Source organism: Pleurodeles waltl, chromosome 12 (assembly GCF_031143425.1).
Source record: "Pleurodeles waltl isolate 20211129_DDA chromosome 12, aPleWal1.hap1.20221129, whole genome shotgun sequence".
Lineage (NCBI taxonomy): Eukaryota > Metazoa > Chordata > Amphibia > Caudata > Salamandridae > Pleurodeles > Pleurodeles waltl.
This window is the reverse complement of record NC_090451.1, coordinates 194,397,903-194,422,829: the sequence shown is the minus strand read 5'-3', so window position 1 is coordinate 194,422,829 and position 24,927 is coordinate 194,397,903. Positions and strand designations below refer to the sequence as shown.

The following is a 24,927-nucleotide window of genomic DNA, read 5'->3' as shown; positions in this document are numbered from 1 at the left end:
GGAGATGCAGCTTTCTTACCCAACCCAAAAGGATGACTTGGTGAGCAGAAGAACAACAAGACTCAAGACTAGATGTGGAGAATAAAAGAGAGCACAGTTCATAAAGATCCAGCTCATTCCTCTTTGGATCTTGTTAAGTTCCCCATTGTAAATGTTAATAACCAATATCCCCTCCTGCCTACTTTCCCTACAAGATTATCTATGTGGGAAAAAGAAATGCTGTAAACACCTAGTTTATGACTAACTCAGCTAGAGAATATCATTGCAATTGAACATTTGCCTTCTTCTATGAAATGCCAAGCTAATGGGTTCATCAGCTGGCAGGCTTTCCTGGATTATGTGACTGCCCAAAACAGGGACCAGGGATGTATAATCAGACTCATATGTATCCCTAGGCTTGTCTGACTAACGAGAACACAACAGCTTGCCACTCAAACAAAATAAAAGTTGCTTTAAAGTAAGACTAATGCTATAGTGAAGTGATATAACTTTGGGTTACAAACACAAGAAAAGGATGTACTAAATGGTAAATAACATAGGACTCCATATGATGACATCTTTGGTGAGTACTTAGTGTCAAACTAAAGAGAAATTCTGGTTTGAGGCAAACGCAGAAATACCAAGGGGTATAAGAACAAAACAATACATGCATTTTGTGCATGTTCACAATGGAGGTGAAAGAAAACTCATATAAATGGGGTTCTTTATTTATCTCTTTTTACCTTTTATTATTTTTTAATACTGTCACTCAATATAGTCAAACCTATGCACAATACACTGTATGTATTATCAGTAAATCAATATATTTGAAATCATATGGATATTTCATATTTATTTAAATCGTTAAACTTATTCAAGAGGCATAGCTGTTTCAAATTATGAAATCTCAAAATAGTAAGAGAAGCACTTACATCTCACTCCATAGATCATGAGTGGGTCTAGCTGCTTCTTGCCATGCTTCCCTTGTCCTGACAAGTTGGAGACGGCCTGTACTTCACGATGGAAGATGTAATCGAGAAGCGTTAAGGCCATCTTCTCGGCGGTCCGACAGTTGGTGCTTATGTGAAGCATGTCCGCTGCGCTAATGGGGCAGCGAACTCGCATCTCGGGGTTGCTTTCATCACCAAGCCATGTCCCATTGGGGTAGTCCTCTGAAACAAAGAAAGACGCTTAGTCTTAACGTGGCTAGTCCATTTGTATTACAGTGCTTCCCTATAGCACAAAAAAGCTTGCGAAGAAGACTAAACTATAGTCAACTTGATTTCCCCTTATGAAATGTATTCTAAGCCCATCAGAATTCCTAAACGCTTGAAGGGCAATTGAGATATTAGGTGTCTATTAGAAGTCCAAAAATGTAATGAAAAAGTGCATGTTTAAGAATGAGAAATGATTATATCAAGCGAAAAATCACGGTTAACATTGCAGCTCCATAAATAAATTCATAAATAGTTTGAAGCACACAAGAAAGTGCGCTATAAGACTATGACAAAGGACAAAAACAGGAGTGCAAAATCTCTCAATTTGGTGGTCTTAAAAATACATCATCCCGAAATGCATTCAGTTAAACACTGTAAACGATGTATCGTTATTGGGAGGTTAACCTTAACATTCAGACAATCTATACAATAACTTAATATCACATATAGTAGAAAAGATTATTAAAATGCCAAAAACAATTTGAACCAATTCTTTCCATTTTCAGTACATTTATAGCTACAATTTTGGTTTACCTGGCATACCTCTGATGAAAAAAACACATGGTATAATCAAAATTAAACATCTGTGCACAATAGTGGGCAATAGATGGGTTTCCTCAATTTCTAGCTCATTGATGATTCATGTTTAATGCAATCTAGTGGGCACTGGAAACTAAGTTTGTAAATTAAAAATATTTTTCTGGCATAATTTCAATGGCATTTTAATATATATAGCCCAGTGAGACATTATGGCTAGAGTATAATGACCCTGGTCTATACAAAGGAGCTGTGGCATTTTCTTGCAGCTGTGCCAAAATCAATGGATGTAACTTTTACAAACTGTACTTAACAGGCCAGTTCAGGTTAATGACGTGAAAGCGGACGCCTCAGGATACATAGGACATGCTATTTTACATAATACATGCTTAGAGACTGAACAAAGACCTCAAATCAAAGGAGACTTGGACAGTGTCATCAGTAAGGGGACATATTTTTGACTTGTCCCCATTAATGTGCAAGCCTGCAAAGTCATCACAATGTAAAATATTGTGAATGATTGGATTAAGATTACTCCAAGATTCCTTACAAGAAGCAGTGCATCGCTGGCATCGAGGGAAATGAGGAGATGACATGATGCAAATCTCAAGCCTCTACGAATATGTTTCTCACCCAAGCCTCTATGAATATGTTTCTCACGTAGAGGGGAAGTGCGAGGCTCAATGGCTTAGCTAAATAATAATGGTGATGTGGGCATCCCTGTCGAATACACCTGCCTACCTCCAATCACTGCACAAAACAGCTGATAACTCTAGCCTTAGCCATCAGACTCGTGTATGACAAAGTCTTCCATCTGATATAGTAATGTCCTAGGCCAATCCGGAGGAGGACCGTGAAAAGAAAGAGCCGCTCCAACAAATCAAAAGCTTTCCTGGCATCAAGAAACACAGATTGCCTGAGCTTCCGATTTACGCAAAGCATCATTGCATTGATATTAGGACTGTAGGACTGAAGCAGTAGTGTCATTTGTTTGAAGACGTTTGGAAGAAATCCTGCCGGGTATAAAACCGGATTGATCTGGCAGGACAAGTTTTGGCCTTAGATGGTTTAATTTATTAACAAGAATTGGAGCTAGAAACTTACTATTGATAGAGCGTTCCGTCCTAATAAATTACCTGTATCTGGACGCTCTTGGGTCGATGAATCTTTTGACCAAGTGGGGCTCTCTTCACCCGAGAGTAATCAATTTAATCAAATCAATAATCAATAACGAACATAAGCAATGCCCTGATCAACATAACACTTCACAATTAATCCAGAAAACATTTCGGCGAACCATGACCTTTCGGCCATGAATAACCACACCAGTTTATTCAAAATTAATGAATTTATTTCCCTATATTAACAAAGCTAGCACAATATAAATGTGTCTCAACACCAAATGATATATGTGAATGAACATTAATAGCTGTCCATAACGGCGAAAAGATGCAATCTATGCAGCATTTGAATAACAATGCATTCGATGATAGCAACGCAAACCACTAAAATGATAATCTGTAATAGGCTAATTGCATACATTAGTCAGCATAACAAGGTCTCAAATTGCATCGTGCAACAAATGAATCCTCATCTAACATCAAATTAGCATCTGCATGTGGGACTTCATGCAAAAAACAATTTAGCAACATTAATTTGGAAAAACTCCTAACTAGGGCTCATATAAAAAATCAGCAGTTGGTTACCTAAAAAGAAAACACAATGCAATTGTACATTTTATCCTTTCATATTTACCAAATTCAATCAGCATTCAAAGAAGTCTTCGTCTCACAGGTACCGGTTGATCAGCATGGGACGGGGGTAAAGGGGCAGGGTGGACGGGGCAATTGCCTCACAGCGGCAAGATAAAAGGACAAAACTACTACTTTATGCAAAGGGACGAATCAAAGTTAAAGTCTCTAGGGTGAGAATTTCTTAAAGTCTCTTTCTCTCGATTAGAGAAAGCATCAAAGTCTCATTCAAAATGGCATCGAACATCAATTGGCATCGTAGAAGATGGCAAAATGACGAGGTCGGCAAGATGGGCCATAATGTCTGCAATGTCTGCAATGTCTAATGTCCTCAATGGGTGCAATGGGTAATGGCTGCTTTCTTCTTGTGCACCAGGTTTAAATAATCAACAGTTCAAATCCAGTAGGGTCTTCCATTGGAGGGTTCATAGGTTGGCTTCAAATTGTCCAATCAAAAACAACAATTTACAAGCTTCTACCTAGGCCTACATTATCCTTGGAGTCGGGAACGTAAGTTGCAACATATTTTACCAATTAATTCACTTTCAGAGCTTCCATTGTCTGCACCTGCAGATTGACCTTGGAGCAAAGAAGAAGATGCCAGGCTGGCACGAAACCTTAAAGATAAGCATGTGAACCGATCTCACTGGAAAAGTACAGCTTCAAGCAAGAATACACGTTTTATTAGCACATTAGAAAAATACGAGCATCTAAACCGTGAGACAAGGCAACTAGGCCGAAGCCTCCACTAAAGTTATGCTAAGTTAAAACATTTCAAACAAGCAAATCATGGCACACGTTTACGTATATGTCAGATTAGTACAATTCTAATACATCACGTTATATAAAGCACGCTTATAAATGTTGGCGAACTACTCTGAGGGCACATTTGTCCCCGTACAATCTTTATTAGTTCGGTTAAAGTCACACTTGATTATTGCAGCACTACGTTTTATGCGCTAATAAATGTAAAACCTTTGTTTCTGCGTAATCAATCCCTCCTCTGATGACTATTTGTCATCACACAAAACCATTCCCACAAATTTTATTCCATTAAAATTCTGTCAGTTCTCTTTGCCTTTTAGTTCCCCTTGTTCTTGCCTTGTATTCTTCTGCCATTCTTTTCATTATTTTCTCTTCCTTCCTTCTTTTAATTTTTTCCATGATCATTTGTATTCCCCTCTTTATTCCCCAAATCCCAAAGATGCAAATTAGTACTATTAGTATTCCCTGTATTATTTTTAGTAATATTCCATTCCAAATGCCACCAAGCCAATTTCCCACTGAAGCAACTCCCTTTCCAACCTTCTCCCAAACTCCTGGTTCTTTCAATTCCTTCAAGTCTGCACTCTCTTTTGTTAGATTTGCAAGCATTGTTTTAATCTTCACACTGTTGTCTGGTATATACGTGCAACAGTGACGCGCACCAAGCATTTTGCAAACGCCGCCATCCTTTGCTAAAAGAATGTCTAGGGCAAGCCTGTTTTGAAGAGTCATAGCTCTTTCCGCTGCAAGTTCAGCATCCATCAGGATTATAGCACCTGAAAACTTTGTCAACATGTTATCCACTATAGTAGACAACTTTCTTATTTTGATGGAATTCAACACAACTCCCAATGACGGAATTATGGCTCCAAATATATCTCCTACCACAGCAGCTGCGGTCTCTCTTTCCTGGATATGATGAGATCCAGACGTCTTTGGAATCACCGATAGGTCATCCAGTTGATAAACCTTTGGGAACACTATACCCAAATAACATCTCCCCCACCATCCCTTTGGAAGACGATAATAGGCATTATGCCCACAAATGTAATATACACCAGGTATGACAGGGTCAAGTCCGTTCAGCATGAATGTCCATTTGGCCTTAAAGATAAACGTATGTTTACATTCACTCGCTCCCACGAAAATGTTATCATAATAAGACTCACCACGATATATACAAAATTTCCCTACATACCAAGCGTCTAAAGCTATTTTTCCTTGTGTTTTTATTGCGGCAAAAGCATAATTATCTACTAAAGTCCTCTTACTTAGCTCTTTTTCTAATTTCGCATTCATTTGTGCCCTTCTATCATCTGTGCGATCTAAAAAGCTTATTTCTACTGCAGAGAGCGAGCAGGTAAGGTTTTCCCTATGAGGGTGAGCTGTTTCAAAAGGTTGCATTGGCTCGAAAAATTCCCTCATTATTTTAGCATCCCAATCTTTAGCAATCTGGCTTAGTTGCGTTATTATAGGAACATATGCAAAGGTAACATCATAATTTGAATAAAATTACTGTATGTTAGTTTGACCATAAAATCTAGAAGTTACTAAACTACATGTAATCCCATATGTAAGAGGCATGTGGTGATAAGTCACCCCTTCCGTTACCGATGTCGGTATCTGTGTACACACATAACAATCTTTCGTATCCATAGTCTCAACATATTCTGTTAGTAGGCGATAGAAAACATTATACGAAAGTTCCTTCTTATCGTGCAAGTGTCTCTCATCTAATTCTAGTCTTTTCAATGCGGTTAGTTCAGTGACAGTAACAGGAGCAGAAGTAGAAGCATCAATTTTCTCATTCTCACCCTTACCACGCGTTGCAAGCACTATTGCCATTATTATTAGTACACATGCAGTTATCAAGCCTATACACGCATATTTACAATATTTCACTCTACTGTTTTGTGTAGCGTACTTAGTCATGATCTGTATAGAATCAGAGAGCTAGAAGCACTTATAAAAGAAACGATTTAGCAAATTGTTACAAAGCTGAACGAGCGCAATGTTCACACAGTTTTCTTCAGGAGCCCAGTCACTTATCGGTTAGCAGCATTTGTCTCAATTCGGCAATAACTCAGTCTTTTATCAGTTAGCAACGTTGTCTCAAATCGGGTTTAAGAGTCAATCAGGTTATCAAAGTCTTATCAAGTTAGCAAACGTCTCATCCGGTTTAGCAATGTCTCAGCTGGTTGTATCACGTTATATTATAGCAAGCAATGTCATTTATCACCTTTTCAATCAATAGTGTCCATAAAACTTTTCTTTTCTATTGGTATCTCTTCTTCTTCGTTCTCGATGCTAAGAGATACAAATTCGTCGGTCCAATCGTCATTGACTACATATGCCCATTCTGGACCGGAATATCTCCTGTTTGGTATCCTTTTCCTTTTCAATTTTGCATCTCTCTTTGATTCTGTCTCACTGGTACTTTCCTCTTTGGCCAAGTCTTTTCCTTCACTCGATGTTGGTACCACGACAGACACTTCCTTTTTTTTTTCTTTCACTCTTGGCCCTTCACTGTCGTTCAACGTTTCTCTAGTCCTTACTTTTACTGGTGATATACTTGGTCTTCTCTTTGCACTGTGTCCACTTGATGGACCTGCAATCTCTTCTGAAGAAGTTTGAACAGTTTCGTTCTGTTCTGCCTTGTCCCCTCCTTCTGGGGAGTCAATCAGGTTTTCCTTTTCTTTTTCTGTACCGTCTGCTTCTGGGAAAGCCCTCCTCTGATCAGGCTCTCCTGCTTCTTCACCTCTTTCGAGCCCTTTGTCACCGTTACTTTCTTCAGGCTCTTTGTCACTTTCAGCTGCTTCGTCGCTGTCTGAGGCTCCTCCTTGGCCTTCCCCAAGTGAATCGGTTGCTTCGTCCTCAGAGAATATTTCTCCCTCCTCTATTTTTGCCTGTTCGCTTCTAGTTCTGTTTTGCTCTGCCTCAGCGCTCAGCACTTTGTTATCAGGTACTGGCAGTTTCAGCGCTTCAACTTCCTCATCTGTGGGACACAACACTTTCTTTGTATGACTGGCGTGGATCCAGTTGGGAACTCCCGCACACTTCACAGCAGTAGTGGTCGTCAGGATCACTTGGAAAGGGCCTTTCCAACGGGGTTCCAGACACGACTTCCTCACGTGCTTCTTTATCACGACCCAGTCACCTGCTTTCAGTGTGTGTCCTGGATCTTGGATCGGTGACAAGGTGGTTGCTTCCACCTGGTGAGAGAAAGAGCGAACCACGTCAGCCAGACCCTTGCAGTAGTCTAACACCATATCATCTGTAATATTCAAAAGCATGTTTGCGGGAACTGCAGGAAGTCTCATGGCCCTGCCCATGAGAATTTCGTGCGGGGACAATCCAGTCTTTCTGTCAGGGGTGTTTCTCATTGACATTAACACCAAAGGCAATGCGTCAGGCCATTTCAAATTTGTCGATGCACATATTTTCGCCATTCTTGATTTCAGTGTACCATTCATCTGTTCCACCAGTCCTGAGGCTTCAGGGCGATAGCTACAATGCAGTTTTTGCTCAATGTTCAGCGCTGCGCAAAGTAACTTTATCACCTCGTTATTGAAGTGACTTCCCCTATCTGACTCTAAAGAGATCGGGAATCCGAAACGTGGTATCAACTCCCTCAACAATAGTTTTGCAACTGTAAGGCTGTCATTTCTACGTGTGGGGTATGCTTCAATCCAGTGACTAAAAATGCACACAATCACCAACACATACTTCAGACCTCCATGCACAGGCATCTCAATAAAGTCCATCTGCATTCTGAACGGGCCACCCGCCCTGCCAATGTGGCTCACGTTCACAACCGTTCCCTTTCCTGGGTTCATCTGCTGACAAATGACACAACGATGGCAAACTGCTTCTGCAACTTGACGGAATCTGGGGTTAAACCAATTAGTTTTGAACAATCTTATCATGGCATCTCTCCCTAGGTGAGCCTGTCCATGATAGAACCGCGCTAGCTGCGATAAGAGACTATTTGGTAAAACAAATTTGCCTTCATTTGAAACCCATAACTCATCTCGTCTCCTTGTACATTGTGACTTAATCCAGGAAACTCTTTCATCCTCCCTGACGCTATTCTGTAATGCTTTTAGCTCATCCATTGTATCCACGACCTTCAAGGCAAATGCTTCAGCTGGTTCGAGCTCTGGCTCACTTATCAAATTCCATTCATCCCTGAGCAATATACAGTTCAAGGCACAAAATCTTGCGACTTGATCCGCATATGCATTTCCCAGGGAAACATAGTCCTGTCCTTTTGTATGAGCACTACACTTTACCACTGCAATTTCGGCTGGCATCTGAATGGCGTGTAACAATTCCCTTATTCTCTCCCCGTTTTTCACTGGGGACCCTGAAGAGGTCAGGAAACCTCTCTGTGACCATAGTTGCCCAAAGTCGTGCACAATTCCAAACCCGTACTGACTGTCAGTGTAAATGGTAACCTTCATCAATGTAGACAGTTGGCATGCTCTTGTAAGGGCTACAAGCTCTGCTACTTGTGCGGAATAGACTCCTTGAAGTCAGGACGCTTCCAAGACACCTTTTACAGTACATACAGCATATCCTGCTTTCAAAATTCCCAACCCATCTCTTAGACATGAACCATCAACAAAAATAATATGGTCATTTTCATCAAGCTTAGTATCCCTAATATCAGGTCGGGGTTTTGTGCAAAATTCAGTCACGTGAAGGCAGTCGTGCTCGACGTCTTCAGCGTTCTCAATTTCAGCATTTTCACTGGGAAGCAAGGTTGCTGGATTCAACGTAGTGCACCTTTTCAGCTGCACATTCGGTGAGCCCAGAATTATTGTTTCATACCTTGTGAGTCTTGCTCCAGTCATGTGTTGCGTTCGGGAGCGGGTCAAAAGTATCTCAACTGAGTGAGGGACCATGACTGTTAATGGGTGTCCCATCACTATTCCTTCACTTTGAGTGAGGCTGATACCAACTGCTGCTACGGCGCGCAAACAACCTGGCAGTGCTGCTGCAACCGGATCCAAAGTAGCTGAAAAATACGCTACTGGTCTGTTTATGCCACTATGGGCCAAGACAGACAAGGAACACGCATCACGTTCATGACAAAACAATGTGAAAGGCTTTGTATAATCAGGCATACCTAAAGCTGGAGCCCTGCACATGCATTCTTTCAATTCAATAAAAGCGTCCATCTCATCTCCTTTCAGCTCAATTTCATCCAATGCCTCCTTCTGGGTCAGTTTCAGTAAAGGCTTTGCTAGAGTTGAGAAGTTGGGAATCCATTGGCGACAGTAGCTCACCATCCCCAAAAACTTCCTCACCTCCCTCCTCGTCTTTGGTGGACTCATTTGAAGTACACTTGTTATTCTTTCCTTCATTATTCTCCGTGACCCTTTCTCTATTTGATGACCCAAATATTTCACTTTCTTCTGACAGAACTGCAACTTTGAAGGAGACACCTTGTGTCCATTCCTTCCCAAATGGTTCAATAGGGCAATGGTGTCGGCTGTGCAGTCACTTTCTGTCTTAGATGCAATCAGTAAGTCATCAATGTACTGTACTAGGGTTGACTCGAATGGCAATTCTACGCTTCCAAGTCTTTCTTTAGAATCTGATTGAAAATTGACGGTGACTCCGAAAACCCTTGAGGAATTCGACACCAACTGTAAACTCTGTCTAAGAATTTGAAACAAAAGAGAAATTGGCTGTCCTCATGAAGAGGCACCGAAAAGAATGCTTGTGACAAGTCGATGACTGAGAACCACTCGGCATCGCAAGGGACTTGAAATATTATCACAGCTGGATTCGGTACTACAGGGCAGCATTTAATTATGATGTCATTTATTTTCCTCAAGTCCTGCACAATTCGGACCTTTCCACTCGGCTTTATTAGTCCCATGATTGGTGAATTACATGGACTGCTTAACACTTCTTTCAGTACTCCCTGTTTTACAAACTCGTCAATGAGTTGGGCGACTTTCATGAGGGTGTCTTGTGCCATATGATATTGTGGGGTCTGGGGAAAGGTTACATTGGGTTTTATGGTCACTTTCACTGGTTCCGCTCCTTTCACCAATCCCACCTCTTTTCCTGTCATATCCCACACTTCCTTTCCGACTGTTTCCCGTAATTCAGCTGGAATATCTGCTTCAGTTATCATCGGAAAAAAGGTAATCAGAGGATATTCTTCATCGACAGTTTCCATCTCATCCCCTTCTACACTGTCCCCTTCTTCCCCATCACTGCTCGTCTGAATTCTAATTCCATCGTTCGAACACATAATCGAACATCCCAATTTGCACAATAGGTCTCTCCCTAACAGTGATATCGGGCTTGAGTCACATACCACAAAATTATGTGACCCTTGATAGTTACCAATTCTGACTTGTACTGGATCTGTGATTGGGTTCGTCAGGTGCCTGTTTGCTACTCCCACTACTTGAACTGTTCTCCCTGAGAGTGGCAAATTTGGTACTTCAATGCTCCTAACAGTTGAGCGTGTGGCTCCTGTGTCAACCAAGAATGAAACGCAATGACCCATAACTCTTCCCTCCACATACGGACCCTTTTGATCAACTTCCAAGGATGCTGCAAGCACACAATTTCCCTCCTCATCTGAACTTTCACTCTCCCATGCATTGTTTATTCCATTCTCACTGTGTAATGGGAACTGTTGTACTGTGCCATTTGTATTCATCACCTGACCCGAGACCTGTGGAGGAACCATCACTTGCTGCTGACTCATTGGTGCCAAAGGTATTTGCATTTGCTGATTAGGTACCATGGGAAACTGCTGTTGCATTGGCTGCATTTGCGTCATCTGCATACGGGGCATCTGCTGCGGCTGCATGGGCTGTAATCCTTGCAGCTGATTTATGGTCTGGAAATTTGGGTTTGGATCTCTCATTTTCGGTCCCCTCATTGTCTGGAATGCATTGACATCATTGTTTTGCTGACCAACACCTGCACCTTCCTGCATCACCATCGGGCACTCGCGTTTCCAATGCCCGACGATTCCGCACACGTGACACGGCATCACCCTTTTCATTGCCTGCACACCATTCGGAATTGCAACAGTGTTCAAATCCGGACCATTACTCCCAAAGCCTCCTCTGCCTCTGCCTCTCGCCTGTGGCTGAAACACCATGTTTCCCTGCGGCTGCGGCATCTGCTGTTGGAACCCTTGCAACCCTTGCAAACCTGTCTGAGCTGCTTTAAGTTGCATCACCATCACTTTCTCTTTCAACCTTTTCTGTTTCACTTCAATTTCGTCGCTACAGTATTTCGCATAATTCAACACCTCATCAATCGGTTTCGACTGCCAACAAATCAAATGCGTCTTTAACATCTGACTTATCTCTGGTCTCAGCCCTTCCACAAATCTAAACACAAAATGGAGCATGTCCTTCGCCTCTATTGTTTCCGTGCCACTGTAGTTCTTGAACGCCTTCAACAACCTCTCATAGTAACCATGAATCGACTCTTTAGCCTCTTGGGCAGTCCGATCAATCTTCTGCCAATCCACATTTTTCGCGGCAACCTTCGTCTTCAAGTGCTCAATCACCTTATAGTACAAGCTCATTACCATAGGTGATGGTGCACCCGTATCCCTGTCTCTCTCTGGTTCACTTGTCGGCCAACCTACAGCCCTTTTGCAGTCTTCCCACAAATCTGCCGGAACCACAATCTCAAAGAGGGTGTTCAGGTCTTCCCAAAGACATTTTGCAAGCTTCACAAACCTATCAGTCTGTTGATACCATTCAATCGGTTTCTCTCTCAGTTTGGGAAAATCATCCGTAAAAGACTGAATGTCGCTCCTGTGCCACGGTACATGTATTAATTTTCCCCCTGCTGTCTCCCTCATTGGTAACATAGTTATTGCATCACTACTCTGTGGTCTTTTCTCCTTGTGCTCTGGGACACTGTCTTTCTTCTTTTCCTTTTTCCTTGCCCATCTGCTCTCCCATTTGTCTAAGCACCTCCACACTTGTGCACTCTGCAGCAATTCTCTAAGGTGCGTTTTCATGCCTGCTGACCTCATGTGTTCAAAGTCTGTGGTCCCGAAATCCAATCTATAGCTCCTGCTCAAGTGTTTTGTCTTGTCTATCTCAACCCCGTTTTTGTCAGCTATTTCTTGCAACCTTCTATGTACCTTGTTCACTTCTCTCGTAATCCTGGGACATAGATACCTCAGCTCTTCTTCCGAGTAGGACTCTAACCTATTCAAACCCATAGTCCCTTCCACCAATTCTTCTGCTTCCATGTTCAACCTGACCTTATTCAGATAGTCTTCTCCCTTCCCACTGGCTGAGCTTTGTGTGGAATTCAGACTGTTGAACCACTGCGTCAGCTGTTGCGCATTCAACCCCATCAGTGTAGCATTCACATCGACTGCCATTGATGGTTGCGGCAACTTTTCAGTGTTCGATGATAGCGGTATCATCAGTGGGGGACTCGACCTCACCACTGTTGACTGAGCACATATGGGACTAAACTCCATCAAGGACCCAGATCCAGTCGGCAGAGCCGCTATCGGAGTTGTCTCTGGAGTGTTTTCTATGCACCTCCTTTCCGTCCCACTCTGCACCATTGATCCTTGACCGCTCATACCTGAGTTAGGCTGAATGTACAAAGGTACCGGTGGACCTACAGTAATGGGTAGGGATATCGCATCTGGGTTCTGTCCATTCCCCAGGTTCTGAGGCATGTTCATTCCCACACTATGGGTCATCATTGCCGGCATGCCCGTCTGACTCCCCGTCATCTGAGCATGTGCGGTTCCCCCCTGCATCTGCTTTTGAGACATCAAAAGCTGGGTTGATTCAGCTTGTGCCAATGTTGGGTTGCGACCATTCTGTACTCCCATTTTGGTTGGATCTAGAATCATTCCCGTACTGTTGTCACTGCTGTAGTACCTTGGGACCTGCGGCTGATAATTTTCTGCTGTTTTCAACATAGGCACATCTGGATATATTCTCCTAACCTGCGGTATCTGCGGGGTAAACAGTAAACTCGGGTCCTTAGATCCCGATGGCGTTTCTGAATTCGGAGTTTCATTATTCTGTACCGGTGCCGGAGGGGCAGAACTGGTACTTGGACCTTGTTCACTCTCTGCATAAGGTGGTGGACGGTTGTTCAGCAATTGCATGATGAACTCCTCATCCTCTGACTCGTCTTCTCTCCTTAACTTTTTCTCGTCCTCTCTATCTTTGGAACACCTCCTGTTTGTCTTACAGGTAGCTTTCTTGCCTGTCGCCTCTTCTTCCTTAGCAATTGCGGGAAACAATTTTATCCCCTGCAATATATCTGACCTCCACACCTTCTGTGCATTATCCCACCTAGCGTCCGCTAGTGTCTTTTCTACCTTTCTTATCCTGGTCTCGAACTTCTTTTGCTGTTGCTGTCTAGCCATTAGTTCCCAAATCGCTAGAGCCTCAAACTGTGCTGGCCTTGGAGGTACCTTCATGTCGTACATCGCGAATCTCAAATTCTCTAGGATCCTTATATTGAATGTCCCATGGATCGGGAACGCTACGCTCCCATGTCTCTCTGTCAGCTTGTGCCATTGCTTTAGCCAAAGGCACGGAGATACCCCCCTTTCCTCCATTACAATGTAAGCTGGTGTACCTTCGGGTGGCGTCTCCTCTCCTACGCTCGCTTTAATGTAAGACTCCCCCTTCATCGCACTCTTTAATGCTTTAAAAAATTTCCTTTTCTCGTCTTTTATTTCACAAAGTTTGTAATCAATAAGTGACTTTAATTCCCGGAATACTCTTCGCTTGCCTTTCCCCTTCCAATCGAGCCCCACGGACTGCGTCCAATCCGTGCGCGGCCCTTCTCTGCAACCAACCTATCCCAGCGCGGCTCCTAGTGACGTCACACTCACACACACTGCGGCTGACAAAGCCTCGCGGCTTGTCCTCCTTCACTCAGCTCCTCTCGTAACAACTTCTGGCATGTATCGCGAGCAACCAAATAATAATAAAACAGATCTGTCGGTTTACTACAGGAAGGGTAACACAATCGCTTCAGGACCTTAGGGATTTTTCACTAGCCTCAGCAGTTATTCCATCTTTCTCGGTCCCCACTTTCGCAAGCAAATCCTGACCCGCAGACTCTGCTCTCAACTTGTCAATGATCTATTCTAGTGCACTTAGAATTTGTCAAAGCCCGAAGTCGAAGTTTTCTTTCACTCCCTTAACACACGTACCGACTCGTTGACCACGCCCGGTCAACCTATTAAACCGACCAGACCACAACATAAAACAAGTGTCTCATACACTTTTCAACATACTCCGGAGTCTCTTGACCTCGCAGGGCCCGTCTCAACATCAACAACCACGTGGACATTTTTCTGCACGAAGCGCCACATGCACATGAAGTTCGACGACTTCCCTACTCTCACACTCGGAGTCGCACCTCCGCTATTCTCTAAAATCCTCGCAACCTTTTCAAACAATCTGCGGCAATAAGCTGTGCAAGCGCAAAACCCTGACTTCACTCATACCGTCACTAGTACCGCCAACGCCGATTTCACACCTCCATTCTCTCCATTCGCAAGCTCCGAGATCCCGGGAAAGTCGCGGGGGACTTAGGGCATCATCATTCTCTCAATCTGTTTTACCCAAGAAAAATCTAATTCAACACCATATACCTCTCGAGTGGGGTCTCAAAGAGCGCAACCGTTACCTCTCGAGCGGGGTCCCAAAGGGCGCAACCGTTACCTCTCGAGTGGGGTCCCAAAGGGCGAAACCGTCCTCTCGAGTGGGGTCCCAAAGGGCGAAACCGTCCTCTGCTACCATCTACTGATAGAGCGTTCCGTCCTAATAAATTACCTGTATCTGGACGTTCTTGGGTCGATGAATCTTTTGACCAAGTGGGGCTCTCTTCACCCGAGAGTAATCAATTTAATCAAATCAATAATCAATAACGAACATAAGCAATGCCCTGATCAACATAACACTTCACAATTAATCCAGAAAACATTTCGGCGAACCATGACCTTTCGGCCATGAATAACCACACCAGTTTATTCAAAATTAATGAATTTATTTCCCTACATTAACAAAGCTAGCACGATATGAATGTGTCTCAACACCAAATGATATATGTGAATGAACATTAATAGCTGTCCATAACGGCGAAAAGATGCAATCTATGCAGCATTTGAATAACAATGCATTCGATGATAGCAACACAAACCACTAAAATGATAATCTGTAATAGGCTAATTGCATACATTAGTCAGCATAACAAGGTCTCAAATTGCATTGTGCAACAAATGAATCCTCATCTAACATCAAATTAGTATCTGCATGTGGGACTTCATGCAAAAAAACAATTTAGCAACATTAATTTGGAAAAACTCCTAACTAGGGCTCATATAAAAAATCAGCAGTTGGTTACCTAAAAAGAAAACACAATGCAATTGTACATTTTATCCTTTCATATTTACCAAATTCAATCAGCATTCAAAGAAGTCTTCGTCTCACAGGTACCGGTTGATCAGCATGGGACGGGGGTAAAGGGGCAGGGTGGACGGGGCAATTGCCTCACAGCGGCAAGATAAAAGGACAAAACTACTACTTTATGCAAAGGGACGAATCAAAGTTAAAGTCTCTAGGGTGAGAATTTCTTAAAGTCTCTTTCTCTCGATTAGAGAAAGCATCAAAGTCTCATTCAAAATGGCGTCGAACATCAATTGGCATCGTTGAAGATGGCAAAATGACGAGGTCGGCAAGATGGGCCATAATGTCTGCAATGTCTAATGTCCTCAATGGGTGCAATGGGTAATGGCTGCTTTCTTCTTGTGCACCAGGTTTAAATAATCAACAGTTCAAATCCAGTAGGGTCTTCCATTGGAGGGTTCATAGGTTGGCTTCAAATTGTCCAATCAAAAACAACAATTTACAAGCTTCTACCTAGGCCTACATTATCCTTGGAGTCGGGAACGTAAGTTGCAACATATTTTACCAATTAATTCACTTTCAGAGCTTCCATTGTCTGCACCTGCAGATTGACCTTGGAGCAAAGAAGAAGATGCCAGGCTGGCACGAAACCTTAAAGATAAGCATGTGAACCGATCTCACTGGAAAAGTACAGCTTCAAGCAAGAATACACGTTTTATTAGCACATTAGAAAAATACGAGCATCTAAACCGTGAGACAAGGCAACTAGGCCGAAGCCTCCACTAAAGTTATGCTAAGTTAAAACATTTCAAACAAGCAAATCATGACACACGTTTACGGTTATGTCAGATTAGTACAATTCTAATACATCACGTTATATAAAGCACGCTTATAAATGTTGGCGAACTACTCTGAGGGCACATTTGTCCCCGTACAATCTTTATTAGTTCGGTTAAAGTCACACTTGATTATTGCAGCACTACGTTTTATGCGCTAATAAATGTAAAACCTTTGTTTCTGCGTCATCACTATCCTGTTTTAATAAAGAGAGTGGTCCACAGGAGCCAGCATCTTCTGGGTCTTTTACCAGCTTTAGAATGAAAGAAACCAGGTGTCTCTCATAGAGGGGGGGAAGGATCCCAGCCTCCAAATTTGTATGGTAAAGCTTGAGGAGTCGTGGGGAAAGTACGTTTTCAAATTCTTTCTAAAATCCGACCAGGTGCCCTGTCACCAGGAAATTCATCTGTGGTGTTGTATTTTGAAAAACATAATTGGCGCTAGAAGAAATTCACGCACACCACCCTCAACCTAAGCAAGGGCAATATTCTCTTTTTTTTTTTAAACAAAGTCTCAATTTGATCATCAGGACCTGACAGTTTTGACATATAAAGGTCTTTATAAAAGGCATGGAAAGTGCACAGAATCACCCCGATGGTAACTATGCTAACTATGGGGTTACCCAGGGCATGCATAAAGATAATACAACTGTCTTGGTCAGGCACCACTCAGGAGCAAGGTGATGGCGAGAAGTCCGGTGTGGAGGTTGTTCTTGGCGGATTACGGGTTCCTCATGAGGGAGAGGATGAACTGGGTGTCGGAGTAGGAAATAATGGTGAGGCCGTGGGGTCGGACGATGCTGGCGAGCGGAGCCATGTAGATATTGAAGAGGGTGGGGCTGAGTGAGGATCCCTGGGGGACTCCACATATGGTCTTGGTGGCTTTAGACCAGAAAGGGGGGAGACAAACATTTTGGGTTATTTCGGAGAGGAATGAGGTGAGCCAGTCCAAGTCAAAGCTAGCTGCACTTCAGTACTTCCTGTCAGAGAAGGAGGGGAAAGGGAGTGAGAACATTATGACAAAAATAGTATCCTAGTTATTCTATGTCTTCACACAAAAATCTGGAGGTTGCAACTGTGTCTATGAGGTCCATGCGATGCTTGGGCATGTTCTGCTGCGTTCTCTGTTGAGACATGAGGTGGGTTTGTACTGCCTTCAGAGCTTCTCTATGGGAGATGAAAAGCATAGTGCACCCAGCATTGTGCAGGATATCTTGTTGGCCCTTAACAGTTTGTTGACCTCAGTGAGTAAGTGCCTAGCCTCCTGCATTGCCATAGAGAAATATGGGCATGCCTGAATGTCCATACCCGGATAAGACAGATGGACCCCTTCCTCTGGGTAAACGAAGCACAGTATCCCTGTCCCAGTAATTCAGGAGGCGAGCTATGATCAGGTGAGCAGGGGCACCAGGAGGCGCACAAGGGTCCAATGACTTATGAGCCCTCTCAACAATGAAACACGGAGATACAATGTCTTTGCCCAGGGTCTTCAGATGGAGCTGTTCAATGAACATCTCCATCTTGCCAGTTTTGGTGGATTCTGCAAGGCCAGGGATGCGCAGGTTATAACCCCAGGATCATGATTCTGAGAGATCATTTTCAGAGTTTATATGCTTTTTTAATTATTATTTCAATACAAGCATCCTATTATATATTTGAGTTTACTCTTGCTACCTTGGCTGAGTGCATTGTGCAGCTTTCATCACTTCCACACACACCCCCAGTGAACATCACACCAAAGTCCAGCACAGGGTCTGCGGTATGGGTATGGGCGTACCACGGTGAGTTCTTCCACTGAATTCACTAGGCGTGGACATTTGAAATTAAAATAGAACGGAAACTGTGCACCTGACCTCTAGCTTGAATACTGTGCGGTGTCTTTCCAGGACTTGGGGAGATTCCTTAAACAGCGTCTGATGAGGAGAATAAAATGAGTGAAGTTCAGTCCAGAAGGGAGCAACTTGGTAGAGCTGCGAATGTCATTTATTTAGTTTCAGAAACCTAAAGAGAGCAGCAGGCTGGAAGCCCACGCTCCGGCTGTCCAGTGTGTGCTTCCTTACTGGATGCTGCAATGAGCCGTCGGCTAATGACCTCACACTCTGCCGGAAAGGCGAGGAGCAGAATTTAAGCACCATATGAATCATCCCCCTTTCGTGTCTAACCCTTTTGGTGAAAATATGTATCTGAGGAAATTCTACAGGCTACTGTTCATTTCGAAAAGGAAAAACCTTCCATTTTCATGCTTTTGGGATACAGCTTGGAGGTTGTCTTTCTGTAAACACTCAAGTGATTTATCTGGGATATTAATCACGACAGGTCAACATGTATTTTTCCGAGAGGTTGATTCCCCGCTTGAACTCATCTTTTCCAGAGTCGGAGAGCCAGCGGGTGAGTCAAGGCTTCACATTTTTCTATTGCTAGTCATACCCCGGGGATCGCTCATAGTTCGCGGATGAAGATGGAATACACTGAAGAGCAAACCACACCGCTGCCCGGCGCATTCCTGCGCCAAGCCAACTGGGTGTTAACAGTGGAAGCAGGGGAAGACCAGACACTCCATGTGTTTTCGCTTTTGGAATAACAATAAAGGCTGCATTTTATTTTGCACCGTTAGGAATGGACAGGTACTGGCGGGCTCCGGGACCTTGCACTTTTTAGGGTCGAGCCTGTGTTGCATGCGCTCGCGCATGCGCATCGCAGCGAGACGCTTTAGTGTTTAGAAAAGGGCTCGGAGCCCTGTCGACGTCACGTCAGTGTTTTTGATTGGTTCGTGGGTTCGCCTAATAAAATCTGCTTGCTTTCATTAGTCGAAGGCATGCATACGTCATGCCTTTTCCGGTGGCTAGCCCTCCTCGAGCGCATCGACCAAGTACAGAAGCATGCGAGGCTCGCTGTTTTCTGTCCGGTTTGTGGACTACTTTTTCTCTAATTTACTAGCGCGATTTCGCTTGGCAGAAGTCGAGCGCTATACATAGTTAATTGCACTTTTTTGGGTTAAGTACATAAATGCACTTTTGCCGATAGGTGAAAAGTCGGGTAGGAGTTTACAACACTATCAGCTCTAACATGAGCAAACGCGAGACCCGTTGCATTGCAAATGCTTGTTATTTTCTAGTGGGCATGACGTTCCTTCGCTCCTGAGATGCATAACTACCAAAGGGAGAGGGATCTCACTCAAATTTGTAAGAACAAGGTACTCTAGGATAGGGAGTAGTAATCAAGCACTTGTGTTGCATAACACCTCTTTTTTAGAAGGGGTGCGGGGTGTGCACCCTGTTGGATTTCCCTAGTCCTCAAAATTCATCTTTCTGAGGAGGAAATTAAAAATTGACATTTTTGTCCCAGCCCACCATGGTATCTCCACACCTTTGGAAGAGCGGCGCCTGGAGCAACAGTGGGACATGGTGAAGGGCACAGTGAGGGCACTGGTCTGTTTAGAACAAGGGTACTCGCAAACATTTCCCCGGAGGCCACAGAACACGGTCTGTGGCATGCCCGAGGGCCGCACTGGTGCCAGTAGGCCGAGAGTAGGAGGGTGATGGGAGGTGGGCACGGGGGGCAAAGTAAGGTAAAACACTCATGCATTTAAAAACTTTTTTGAAGTTTGCTAACAGTTTGTCATGTTCTTACATGTCTAGTGAAAGATATCTTTAAAACTAAATTTGTTCCTAAAGATAAGTTGTCTAGGCCTCTTAGATAAAGTGTAAATAAAGTATACCCATTTCACAGCTTTCTGATTTTTTCTGCATTGTCAAGTGAACAGCAGCCCAGTGCTGTTGTTCACGAGGGGGACGCAATTAAAGGTCAGGAGGGCCACATGCGGCCCCTGGGCCGTACTTTGAGTATCCCTGGTTTAGAAGGATAGCAGACCATCTCATAATACTTATGTTTCAATAGAGGCTTTACCCCCGCTTGCCTAAGTCTCCCACACAAAGACCTGAACGTACAACGAACATTGGCATGCAGGGCCACACAACACAAAGAAGCAGAGACTTGTCTTTGTGAATTCTTGAGCAACTCATTCATCATCGCGACCATTGGGAACTGATAAAACCAGGACTATTAAGCCACAGAGCTTCAGGAGCGATATTGATACCAAAGGGACGCCTGAAGCCAGTGAACACTTAATGAGTTAACACGCAGCGTTCTTGCTCATGGACAAAGTTTCAGACTTCACAAAATTACCAAAGCACCTGTGCCCCCTTTATTTTTAGGTCGAGCATAGCAGCGCGATGATAGATGTTGTAATCTAGTCTGAGAGCTTTAACCACGCCCATTACTTTCATTTGTTCCTGGGCCTGCCTTTCAAAAATCCCTTGATGTACTTGATAAATGCTTTACGTTTGTCCCGCCTTGAAGCTGTTTTGTTACCACCTTGGAGACTGACCCTGTTACATGGATTATTGCACGATCGGGCATGTACCTAAGTGTGGCGCACTATTTTTTCTTTTGCCTTGCCGCTTCGCACTCATGGCGGCATGTTGTTTTTCCCTCTTCCTTGTTTTCGGGCATATTGCTGTTTCTTTGCAGTGTCTGCGGGTTCTTTTAAAATTTATTTTTCTTCAGTTTTATGTAGCGTGAACTCAACACAAAGGTGTACGAGAGCTTTTTTTTAATTTGCAGTTTTACATAGCGCAACCTCAATACAAAGGTATAACATCACTTTACATGAGCACCGGTTACAGTACACAGGAACACACTCAGTTTTGGCAGCAAGGGGAGATTAAGTGATTTGCCCAGAATCACAGGATATTGAGCCAGTGCTGAGACTCAAACCGTTTTCCCCAGCTCCAAAGTCAGCAGCCCTGTCCCTTATGCCACATCCTCTCCCCTACGGTTCTTTGTCTGGGGCGTGTTGGGGCAGTCTAGGAATGTAGGAGGCTGGACTGGCTTGTAGTGAGTACCAAGGGGTACTTACACCTTGCACCAGGCCCAGTTATCCCTTATTAGTGTATAGGGTGTCTAGCAGCTTAGGCTGATAGATAATGGTAGCTTAGCAGAGCAGCTTAGGCTGAACTAGGAGACGAGTGAAGCTCCTACAGTATCACTAGTGTCATATGCACAATATCATAAGAAAACACAATACACAGATATACTAAAAATAAAGGTACTTTATTTTTATGACAATATGCCAAAAGTATCTCAGTGAGTACCCTCAGTATGAGGATAGCAAATATACACAAGATATATGTACACAATACCAAAATATTCAGTAATAGTATTAGAAAACAGTGCAAACAATGTATAGTTACAAAAGGATGCAATGGGGACACATAGGGATAGGGGCAACACAAACCATATACTCCAAAAGTGGAATGCGAACCACAAATGGACCCCAAACCTATGTGACCTTGTAGAGGGTCGCTGGGACTGTAAGAAAACAGTTAGGGTTAGAAAAATAGCCCACCCCAAGACCCTGAAAAGTGAGCGCAAAGTGCACTAAAGTTCCCCAAAGGACTTAGAAGTCGTGATAGGGGAATTCTGCAGGAAAGACACAAATCAGCAATGCAACAACGATGGATTTCCAAACGAGGGTACCTGTGGAACAAGGGGACCAAGTCCAAAAGTCACAAGCAAGTCGGAGATGGGCATATGCCCAGGAAATGCCAGCTGTGGGTGCAAAGAAGCTGCTACTGGACAGTAGAAGCTGAAGATTCTGCAGGAACGACAAGGGCTAGGAACTTCCCCTTTGGAGGACGGATCCCTCACGCCGTGGAGAGTCGTGCAGAAGTGCTTTCCTGAAGAAAGACCGCCAACAAGCCTTGCTAGCTGCAAATCGTGCGGTTAGGGTTTTTGGATGCTGCTGTGGCCCAGGAGGGACCAGGATGTCGCCAATTGCGTCTGGGGACAGAGGGGGCGTCGAGCAAGACAAGGAGCCCTCTCAGAAGCAGGCAGCACCCGCAGAAGTGCCGGAACAGGCACTACGAAGTGGAATTAAACAGTGCTCACCCGAAGTCGCACAAAGGAGTCCCACAACCCAAGGACAACTTAGGAGGTCGTGCAATGCAGGTTAGAGTGCCGTGGACCCAGGCTGGACTGTGCACAAAGGATTTCCGCCGGAAGTGCACGGAGGCCGGAGTAGCTGCAAAAGTCGCGGTTCCCAGCAATGCAGTCTGGCGTGGGGAGGCAAGGACTTACCTCCACCAAACTTGGACTGAAGAGTCACTGGACTGTGGGAGTCACTTGGACAGAGTTGCCGGATTCAAGGGACCTCGCTCGTCGTGCTGAGAGGAGACCCAGGGTACCGGTGATGCAGTTCTTTGGTGCCTGCGGTTGCAGGGGGACGATTCCGTCGACCCACGGGAGATTTCTTCAGAGCTTCTAGTGCAGAGAGGAGGCAGACTACCCCCACAGCATGCACCACCAGGAAAGCAGTTGAGAAGGCGGCTGGATAAGCGTTACAGAGTTGCAGTAGTCGTCTTTGCTACTTTGTTGCAGTTTTGCAGGCTTCCAGCACGGTCAGCAGTCGATTCCTTGGCAGAAGGTGAAGAGAGAGATGCAGAGGAACTCGGATGAGCTATTGCATTCGTTATCTAAGGAATCCCCAAAGACAGAGACCCTAAATAGCCAGAAAAGAGGGTTTGGCTACTTAGGAGAGAGGATAGGCTAGCAACACCTGAAGGAGCCTATCAGAAGGAGTCTCTGACGTCACCTGCTGGCACTGGCCACTCAGAGCAGTCCAGTGTGCCAGCAGCACCTCTGTTTCCAAGATGGCAGAGGTCTGGAGCACACTGGAGGAGCTCTGGGCACCTCCCAGGGGAGGTGCAGGTCAGGGGAGTGGTCACTCCCCTTTCCTTTGTCCAGTTTCGCGCCAGAGCAGGGCTGAGGGGTCCCTGAACCGGTGTAGACTGGCTTATGCAGAAATGGGCATCATATGTGCCCATGAAAGCATTTCCAGAGGCTGGGGGAGGCTACTCCTCCCCTGCCTTAACACCATTTTCCAAAGGGAGAGGGTGTAACACCCTCTCTCTGAGGAAGTCCTTTGTTCTGCCTTCCTGGGCCAAGCCTGGCTGGACCCCAGGAGGGCAGAAACCTGTCTGAGGGGTTGGCAGCAGCTGCAGTGAAACCCCGGGAAAGGCAGTTTGGCAGTACCCAGGTCTGAGCTACCGACCTGTGGGATCATGGGATTGTGCCAACTATGCCAGGATGGCATAGAGGGGGCAATTCCATGATCATAGACATGTTACATGGCCATATTCGGAGTTACCATTGTGAAGCTACATATAGGTAGTGACGTATATGTAGTGCACGCGTGTAATGGTGTCCCCGCACTCACAAAGTCCGGGGAATTGGCCCTGAACAATGTGGGGGCACCTTGGCTAGTGCCCGGGTGCCCACACACTAAGTAACTTAGCACCCAACCTTTACCAGGTAAAGGTTAGACATATGTGACTTATAAGTTACTTAAGTGCAGTGTAAAATGGCTGTGAAATAACGTGGACGTTATTTCACTCAGGCTGCAGTGGCAGGCCTGTGTAAGAATTGTCAGAGCTCCCTATGGGTGGCAAAAGAAATGCTGCAGCCCATAGGGATCTCCTGGAACCCCAATACCCTGGGTGCCTCAGTACCATATACTATGGAATTATAAGGGTGTTCCAGTATGCCAATGTAAATTGGTAAAATTGGTCACTAGCCTGTTAGTGACAATTTGTAAAGAGAGAGCATAACCACTGAGGTTCTGGTTAGCAGAGCCTCAGTGGGACAGTTAGGCATCACACAGGGAACACACACCTATAGGTCACAAACTTATGAGCACTGGGGTCCTGACTAGCAGGGTCCCAGTGACACATAACAAACATACTGAAAACATAGGGTTTTCACTATGAGCACTGGGCCCTGGCTAGCAGGATCCCAGTGAGACAGTGAAAACACCCTGACATACACTCACAAACAGGCCAAAAGTGGGGGTAACAAGACTAGAAAGAGGCTACTTTCTCACAAGGAATAACTAATTTTTTATTTATTTTTTATATAGCACTTGTTAATACAGGCTCTGCCATTTCATAGCGCTGCAAAGCAGGTGCCATTCTTAACAAAATCGCTATAATTCATTTGAATCAACCTTGCAGAGATGAAGAGGTGAAAAAGCCAGGTCAGGAATGTAATCAGTATAATTCTCGTTCTCTCAAAACCTCTGCAGTGGGTGCATTAACCACCTGACTTGAGTAGACCTCAACACTAGGCGATAGTACATGCTCTTGATAACCTCTGGAGTGTCACCAACCAAGCACATAAGTTAGTTCTAGGCAAGAAGAATGCGAAAGCTGTTGTCTCCAAAATCGGGGAAAAGGAGTTGTTACTCCAGACCAAGCACTTCACGGCCTCAAGCTTGAAAGCAAAAAAGAATCTAGCCTTAAGATGTAAATTGGGCCTCTTCAAACAGAGTTCAGTTAGTAGAGGGAGCCGTTTTACTGACCCTGTAGCACAAAGAAGCTAACACAAG

General features: G+C 44.3%; 1 protein-coding gene across 4 annotated transcripts in view; it reads right to left on the bottom strand.

Annotated features, from left to right (window-relative positions):
* The window catches only part of BANP (BTG3 associated nuclear protein), a 927,800-nt gene that overhangs the window by 521,002 nt on the left and 381,871 nt on the right, over positions 1-24,927 (bottom strand). For all 4 annotated transcript variants that reach the window (XM_069217391.1, XM_069217392.1, XM_069217390.1 and 1 more), the window contains one exon: positions 912-1,151. In XM_069217391.1, the coding sequence (XP_069073492.1) occupies positions 912-1,151 (240 nt within the window). The remainder of the gene's footprint in view (positions 1-911; positions 1,152-24,927) is intronic.